Source organism: Mauremys mutica, chromosome 26 (genome assembly GCF_020497125.1).
Source record: "Mauremys mutica isolate MM-2020 ecotype Southern chromosome 26, ASM2049712v1, whole genome shotgun sequence".
NCBI lineage: Eukaryota > Metazoa > Chordata > Testudines > Geoemydidae > Mauremys > Mauremys mutica.
In genome coordinates, this window is record NC_059097.1 from 6287843 (window position 1) to 6296410 (window position 8568).

The window sequence follows — 8568 nt, forward strand, 5'->3', positions numbered from 1 at the left end:
TGTTATACGTTGTCAGCCGGACCGAGGAGCCCACGGTCCAGTATTTGTTCCCCGTGTCGGTATCTACAGACGGGGATTAAGTCGCACCTTAACCTCCCCTTTGTTAAGCTAAATCGACTGAGCTCTTTCAGTCTCCCACTCCGGCGCCGGGTTTCTAACCCTTTCGTCATTCCCGTGGTGGTTCTCTGAATTTCCCTGCGCTCTTCTTTGCATTCACGCCTCCCTCGCAGCCAGTCCCGGGTTTACAGTGGAGCCAGCAATGGAGCTTGCACGGCACCCTGAGACTCCCTCTGGCTTCTCCCGCCCACGCCCTGGAGCGTAGCTAGCGGGGTGCAGGGGAAGCAGCCGCTTCCTCTCAGCAAGTTTTCAAAAAGCGGCACTTGCCGGGCCGGCGCTGGCGGCAGCACGGCCGGAGGAGCCGTGGGGAGGTGGCAGGTGTGGCCGGAGGAGCGAGGGGAGCCGGCTCCTCGGCCATCGCGCCCCATGCTCGGCGCGGCCCCACGTGGAGCTCGCCGAGTGCCGGGAGCTGCCGGGGACAGGCGGTGGCGCAGGACGGAAGGTGAGCGGCGGGGGGGGGGTCCGGTGCCTGGCACTGGGGGGTCCGGGCAAGGGGCTCCCCGGGGCCGGCCTCGCAGGGTAGGGGCGCAGGAGCCTGGAGCCTGGGGTGGGGGGGACGGGACCCCGCGGGTGGGGCCGGCCGGCACAGCCCGGCGGGACACACCTGCAGAGCGCACTGGGCAGGAGAGACTCTCCCGGGGACGGGGGGGGTATCCGCACCCCCGGGAAGCCCGCAGGAGTCCTGAGCCGGCCCCAGGGTTAATCGGGGGGGGGGAATGGGAGGAGTCAGGGGCGTGGCCAGAGGAGGAGCCAAGAGAGGGGGCGCCTTTGCTCCCCCTACACTTAAAACCTGGCTACACCACTGCCCCCACCCCTGCTCCTCTCTGCTCCCCCGGCCAGACCCCAGGGCACCTCCGGCTCCGGGCAGTCTCTGCTTCCCACCAGCTGGGGGGGCCCCACCTGTCTCCCCCAGAGCTGAGACGCCTGGGACTGGTGCAGAAACCTGGCCGGTCTCAGCCAGTTGTGGGGGGACAGTGGGGGGGGCTTGGCGGGGTCCGGCCCTCGCCTGGCTTTTCACGCCCTCCCAAGGGGCCAGAGCGATTCTGCATCCCAGAACCAGCCCCGGCTGCGCTGGCGGCTCCACCCGGCAGACACCACTCAACATCCCACAGGGCCGGTGAGTATGGCCAGGAGGCAGGGCGTGGGGCAGTGGGTCTCTGGAGGGTCTCGGGGGTTCTTTGGAAAGTGAGATATGAAGAGAGAAAAAATTCAAACAGCATGTTAAGTCTACGTGAGCTTTTGGACTTCAATTATTTCCTGCAGCAGGGAGTTCCACAAGTGAGTTATCCGTCAACAGAAATGTATTTCCTTTTCTATTGGAGGTCAGCTCATTGTGCTATTGCTATCATTCCCCTAGTGAATAGAGGTCCCAGCTGTGAGGAGGCGGGAAAGAGGTGTGTGTTGGGGCACTAGGGCGTGGGGGTTCTGTGTGGGGTGCTGGGCAGTTGTGGTGGGGCTGTGGGCAGGGGGCCGCTGGGCAGGGGTGGTGTTGTGCAGGGCGCTGAGCATTTGTGGCAGGGTCTGGGGAGGCGCTGGGCATAGCGAGTCTGGGAGAGAGTGTCTGACCGACCCCCCCCACTCCACACCATTGCCCCCATGGAGGCCGCAAATATGTTTGGTGCCCGGCACACAGAAGGTTAATCCGGCCCTGCTCGCAGCCTCCTACCCAGCTCCCCGGACCCGGTCCCCACGTGACGCACCGTGGCTGCGCTGGTGTCTTGCCCGCAAGCTGTTCCAGCCAGGGAGTGCTCACCCGAATCACGTTGCGAAAGGTCCCAGCCTCGTCAGAACACTCATTAAATTGTGATTTATAGCTGGGATGAACGTTGCCACTAGATCAAAGAGCGAACAGGGGCAGGCCACCCGGTTCACACTGAGTCCATCAGAAAGAGTCCGCCCGAGTGGAGGAGCCTTGTGTTGCCCGGCTATGACTCATGGGCTTGCACGAAGGCGCAATTAAAGCTGGTTTGGGTTCTTTGGAAAGGGACAGATGAAGAGAGAAAAAATTCAAACAGCGTGTTAAGTCTACGTGAGCTTTTGGACTTCAATTATTTCCTGCAGCAGGGAGTTCCACAAGTGAGTTATCCGTCAACAGAAATGTATTTCCTTTTCTATTGGACATCAGCTCATTGTGCTATTGCTATCATTCCCGTAGTGAATAGAGGTCCCAGCTGAGATCACGGCCCCTAGGTGCTACACATCGCTAGCCCTAAGACCCTATTCAACCCTAAACTTAACTGCAAGTATTAAAATTAACCCCTCCACATAACTGAAAACCTATAACTGATCCCTAACCCTAAAACTAACCTCCAACCATAACTGTAACCCTATACCACATCCCTAACCCTAAAACTAACCCCTACCCATAACTGTAACCCTATACTCCACTCCATAACCCTAAAACTAACCCCTACCCACAACTGTAACCCTATACTCCACTCCATAATCCTAAAACTAACCCCTACCCATAACTGTAACCCTATACTCCATTCCATAACCCTAAAACGAACCTCTACCCATAACTGTAACCCTATACTCCATTCCATAACCCTAAAACGAACCTCTACCCATAACTGTAACCCTATACTCCATTAATAATACTAAAATTAACCCCTAATCATAACTGTAACCCTATAACCCTCCGCAAAGCTAAACAAACCCCTTTTTATAACTGTAACACTATTCCCCATTCCTAAACCGAAAACTAAACCCTACCCATAACTGTAACCTGATATTCCATCCCTAATTCTAAAACTACCCATTACTGTAACCCCATTCGCCATCCGTAACCCTAAATCTAATGCCTACCCGTAACTGTAACCCTATACCCTATCTCTAAGACTAAAGGTAACTCTCATCCATAACTGTAAACCTATACCCCATCCCTAACCCTAAAATTAACCCGTACCCATAATTATAACCCTATACCCCATTCCATAACCCTAAAACTATTCCCTACCCATAGCTGTAACCCAACACCCCATTCCGTAACCCTAAAACTAACCCCTATGCGTAACTGGATCCCAATACCCCATCCCTAACACTAAAACTAACCCCAAACCATCACTGTAATCCTATACCCCATCCCTAACTCGAAAACTAAGCCCCGACCATAACTGTAACCTTATACCCCAACCTAAATCAACCGCCTACATATAAATGCAACCCCATAACCCATTCCATAACCCTAAAACTAACCCCTACCCATAACTGTAACCCTATACCACACCCCAACCCTAAAACTAACCCTTACCCATAACTGTAACCCTATACCACATCTCTAACCCTAGAACTAACCCCCAAACGTAACTCTAACCCTATACCACACCGTTAACCCTAAATATAACCCCTGCCCATAACTGTAACCCTATGTAACCCTTCTGGCAGCAACAAGGGCTGGGTTCAGTATCCAGGGGTTCCAACGCGATGCAAAACCGGCTCGAGCCCCCAGCCAGTGACCTGGGACAATTACATAACCCCACCCCGGGTGCCTCTAGGTACTGCCCCTCTTGCAAGCACAGAGTCTGAGTGTAGCAAAATCCTTTTAATAAAGGAGAGAAACCATGCGGCATCATATTGGGGAAACACCACAAATAGGATTCATAATGTAAACCACCAACTAAGTTTTGGCAATGTCATTTTCCCCTTAGGGTCTTAAGTCCAATCTCCCCACAGTCCAACCACCCCAAAATCTCTGTCCCTGATCAGAGTGCCGCCCCAGAGTTCAAAAGTTTATCTGCAGAGTTTCAAGCCTCCCCCCAGTCTGGATGGAAATGGGGGCGGGGGGGCACACAGGGTGCTAAGGGGCACCTTACGTGGGCCGGGGCCAACTGCTCTGCCTCTCCATGGAGTTCAACCGTCTCTCTCTCTCTCTCTCTCTCTCTCTCTCTCTCGCTCTCTCTCTCTCTCTCTCACACACACACACACACACACACACACACACACACACACACACACACACACACACACACACACACACACACACACACACACACACACACACACACACACACACACACACACACACACACACACACACACACACACACACCCTCTCTCAGTTCACTGGGTTCTGACACCCATATCCCTTGTCTAGCGAGTGCTACTTAATTTATGGTGAGACCCTCTGTCATAAAACAGTCTCATAGTTCCTCATTCACATAATCAGGGTGACAACACTTTATTCCTCCTGCCCCAATAACAAAGAAATTGGGGATCCCAGAGCTGTTAAAATAACCATCCCAGGCTGCCGTGGGCTATTGTAGGCGGGGTGGGTGTGCAAATGCAAACACCTGAAATTCCTTTCCACGCTCCCCATAAATTCACCACCAGATGTCAGGGTAGAGCGCATCCTGACTCTGCTTACACCTATATCCCGTTCCATAACCCTAAAACTAACCCCTATGTGTAACTGTAATCCTATACCCTAACCATAAAACGAACCCCTATCCATAAGTGTACCCCTATACCCCATTCCTAACCCTATAGCTAACCCCTAACCATAACTGTAACCTTATACCCCACCTGAAACCTAAAACTAACCACTACCTGTAACTGTAAGCCTATAACCCACCCCAACCCTAAAAATGACCCCCCTAACTGGAACTGTAACCCTATACTCCACCCGTAACCCTAATACTAAACTTAATCATAACTGTAACCCTATACCCTCCCTAACCCTCAAACTAACCCCTAATCATAACTACAACCCTATGCCCCATCTCCAACCGTAAAACTAACCCCTAAGCATAACTGTAACCCTATACGCCATCCCTAACCCTAAAACTAACCTCTACCCATACCTGTAAGCCTATACCCTACCCCCTAACCCTAAAAATAACCCTTACCAATAACTGTAATCCTATACCCCACCCCGAACCCTAAACCTAACCCCTACCCATAACTGGAAGTTAACCGTATACCCCATCTCTAATCCAGAAAAAGTGATTTGACGGCTTCAGAAATTGCCTGACAGGGAGACGTGGTTTAGCTTATGAAAGCGAGGATCCTTGTGTTGTTTAACAGCAAGAAATTCCCAGGAACTAAAGGGGTTTTAAGCATTGTGGCGAAAGTCAGAACGCAGGGCTGGCATCTTAAACCAAACAAATTCCAATTTAAAATATGACCCTTTAGAAATTAGCCAAGTTTCTGGAGGCTAGGTCTGTTCATGGCTATTATGGGCCACCACCTCATTATGCTTTGGGTTCCACTAGCCTCCGATGGCCAGACACTGGGACTGGACCAGTCAATGCTTGCCCCGTTGTGTTCATTTGCCACAATCAAAATTGTGCCCCGGGCAAGCAGCGGCGTTGTATATTGCTCACACTTTTATATGCATTGGAAAGGACTTGGGGAAGGGCCGAATGTGTGAGTGTGGAGTGGAAGATTTTTTTTTGCAGGTTACAAGAGGCGGAAGGGAGAAAGGAACGGGTTAACGTGCCGATCCAGCTAGGCCCGAAAAGAAGAAATGAAACTGCAGCTCCAGGCCAGCGCACACAAACAGGATCTCCGCTGCCAAACAGCCGGAAGCCTGTCAAAAAAGAAAAACTCAGCCAGACAGAGTTGAAGAGAGGTTGCAAAACTAGTCAGATTGCCAAAGCCAGCGAGTTGGAACACAACAGTCTTGTGACCCTGAAACCGGTGTGTTTTGGAGGAAGCTAAGGGTGCCACGGAAGGCCTGTTTGGACTGGTACCAAAAGGACGGGGAACGAGGGTCCCTGGATGAAAATGCCCTCGAAAAAAACCAGGGCTTAAAACCCTCCCAAAAGCAAGTCAAAAATGGACAGCAAACCCTAAACAACCTCTGCACAGGGCAAAACTCACGGGTACCCTTCCCCCTTTTTATTCTTACATTACGCCCAGCCTTGGGTCGTGCGTGTGTAAGTACGAAAGTGGGTTCGGGCTCGGGCACGTTCTTCCTCCCTCTGAGCACTCACCGCCGTTATTTGGCGAATACAGCTTTCAACGTCGTCACTCGGTGTGCTCCTTCATCTGCCCTAAAAACCCTGCGGCCTCGGCTTAATCACCTAAAGCCCCAGGCAAATTAGTAACATAAATGTGTCACGCATTCCCGCCCCTGTCGGGAGACAGGACGCTGGTCTAGACGGACCTTTGGTCGGACCCGGTATGGCCGTTTTCATGCTCTAGTCTTATCTGAAAGAGCCTGGCTTAAGTCAACGTGGGCGTCTCTTTCTAGAAGAGGGTTTTCCAAAGCTCTGGTTGCGACCCACGTGCCGGGGGTCGTGGCGTGTCAGGCACTGGGTCGCTCTGCTCGGCGCCGCCGACTGGGCCGTTCAAAGGGCTGTCGGTGGCGGCGCCCGCCTACGGCAGGCTGGTCCGTACCTGTTCGGACACCGCGCTGCCAGCAGCGGGGCCAGCTTCTGGGTGTGGGGGGGCCACGGGGCTCTGCACGCTGCCTCAGCCCAAAACTCTGAGCCTCTCCTGCACCCCAACCCCCTGCCCCATCCCTGAGCCCCCCCAGAACCCCTTCTTGCACCCCAAGCCCCCATCCCCATCCCAGAGCCTGCACCGACAGCCCAGAGCCCTGACCCCCTCCTGCACCCCAACCCTCTGCCCCATCCCTGAGTCCCCCAAACCCTGAACCCCTTCCTGCACCCCAAACCCTTCATCCCCGTCCCCATCCCAGAACCTGCACCCTCAGCCCTGACCCCCTCCTGCACCCCAACCTCCTGCCCCATCCCTGAGCCCTCCAAACCAGAACCCCTTCCTGCACCCCAAGCCCCCCATCCCCATCCCAGAGCCTGCACCCACAGCCCTGAGCCTCCCCCCAAACCCAGAACCCCCCTCCTGCAGCTCAACACCCTCATCTCCAGCCCTGCCCCAGAGCCTGAATCCCCAGCCCAGAGCCCTGTTCCTCTCCTGCACCCCAAACCCCTCATCCCCAGCCCCACCCCAGAGCCTGCACCCCCAGCCCAGAGCCCTGCTCCTCTCCTGCACCCCAAACCCCTCATCTCCAGCCCCATCCCAGAGCCTCCACCCCCAGCCCAGAGCCCTGATCCCCTCCTGCACCCCAACCCCCTTCCCAAGCCCTGTTCCCCCCAAACCCTGAACCCCTCATTTCCAGCCCCACCCGCAGCCCTCACCCCAGCACCCCAACTCTCTGCCCCAGCCCTGATCTCCTCCCACACCTCAAACCCCTCATCCTCAGCTCCACTCGGTCGCGGGCACCAACAATTTTCTTCAAATGGGTCCCCAGAAAAAAAGCCTGAAAATTTTTGAAAGTTTGAAATCTAGAAGATCCAGTACCACGAGACGGTCTGGGCCCTGTACAGAAATAACTCGCCGGGCCGTGCTAGGCCACGGTTCAGTCTGGAAGATCCTGGTCGTTGCACGTGAGTCATCTTGACAGGTGACCTGCCAAAGGAAAGTCCAGCTGGGCTTTGTTTCATGGGCCACGTGACAGGAGAAGAGGCCGCGTTTGTATGAGTACATCGGCCCTTTATTAAGATAGATATTTCTAGAGCCGCTCCTCTGGCAGTGCCATTCCAGCCACGGCCACACAGACCGACTTCCAGATGCCTCCTCCAAATGCTTCCCTCCTGCAGCCTGTGCGCCTCCCGCCGAGTTCCATGCAGGCGGCTGCAGGGTTTATGCCCTTTTAAGAGGCCGTGAAAGAACATTTCCAAAACCAATTTATTTCCTGCCTGTCAAATGGGAAGTATGGCTCAGTGGACGCAGCACTGGGGACCAGCGCTTTGCTGCTGCCTTTTGCTGCTCGCCTCTAAAAAAAAATTCAAAGCCTCTTGGTCCCAATCCACTTCCACAGCTCCTCCAAGGAGAGTGCCAAGAAAATCAGGAGCGTAATCATAACAATCACGTCAAGCTCTGATTTCGGGCTGGCTGACCTCGGGGAAGACGCTGCCCCGCCCAGTGCCTCAGTTTCTCCAGCCATAAAATGGGGATTATGATGCTGAGCTCTGTTGCAAAGCGCTGTGAGATGTACCGATGAAAAGCACTCAAAATTATTATTTATTATTAGCCTGCTGATTTTCCTGGTGCTCTCCTTGGAGGAGCTAAGAAAGTGGATTAGCACCAAGAGGTTCTGAATTTTTTTAGACGCCATCTGCAAAGGATTTGTGTGTGTCCGTGTTTGCCCCTTTTGCTTCTCGACCACGGAGAGAGACGTTTTCAATGTATTTTTAAGTAATTCTGGGGGAAGGTTTTGTGGAAACGTCAAAGATATGAAATCTACTTTCCCCCTGGTGCTTGGGTTTTCAAACTGTGGGGTGCTTCCCCCTCGGAGGGCAGGGGGCTTGCAACCAGGTCCTTTTCCGGGGAGCAGGGGCTGGCAGAGATGTCATGCCTCCGGGGGCGGGAGTGGCAGCATCAGGCGGTATGTGCTGGAGGAGATCGGGGGTGAGGGGAGGGAGCCCCTTGCTCTGTATCAGTGACCCGTCCTCTACCTTATTTACCACTCCCCAAATGTTTGGT

At 54.0% G+C, this 8568-nt stretch overlaps 1 protein-coding gene across 1 annotated transcript in view; it reads right to left on the reverse strand.

Annotated features, from left to right (window-relative positions):
• Positions 1 to 485, reverse strand: part of LOC123356617 (hydroperoxide isomerase ALOXE3-like) — an 11620-nt gene extending 11135 nt beyond the window's left edge. Inside the window, exon 1 of the mRNA XM_044999977.1 lies at positions 381 to 485. Within this exon, the coding sequence (XP_044855912.1) occupies positions 381 to 485 (105 nt within the window). The remainder of the gene's footprint in view (positions 1 to 380) is intronic.
• Between the last annotated feature and the right edge of the window lie 8083 nt (positions 486 to 8568).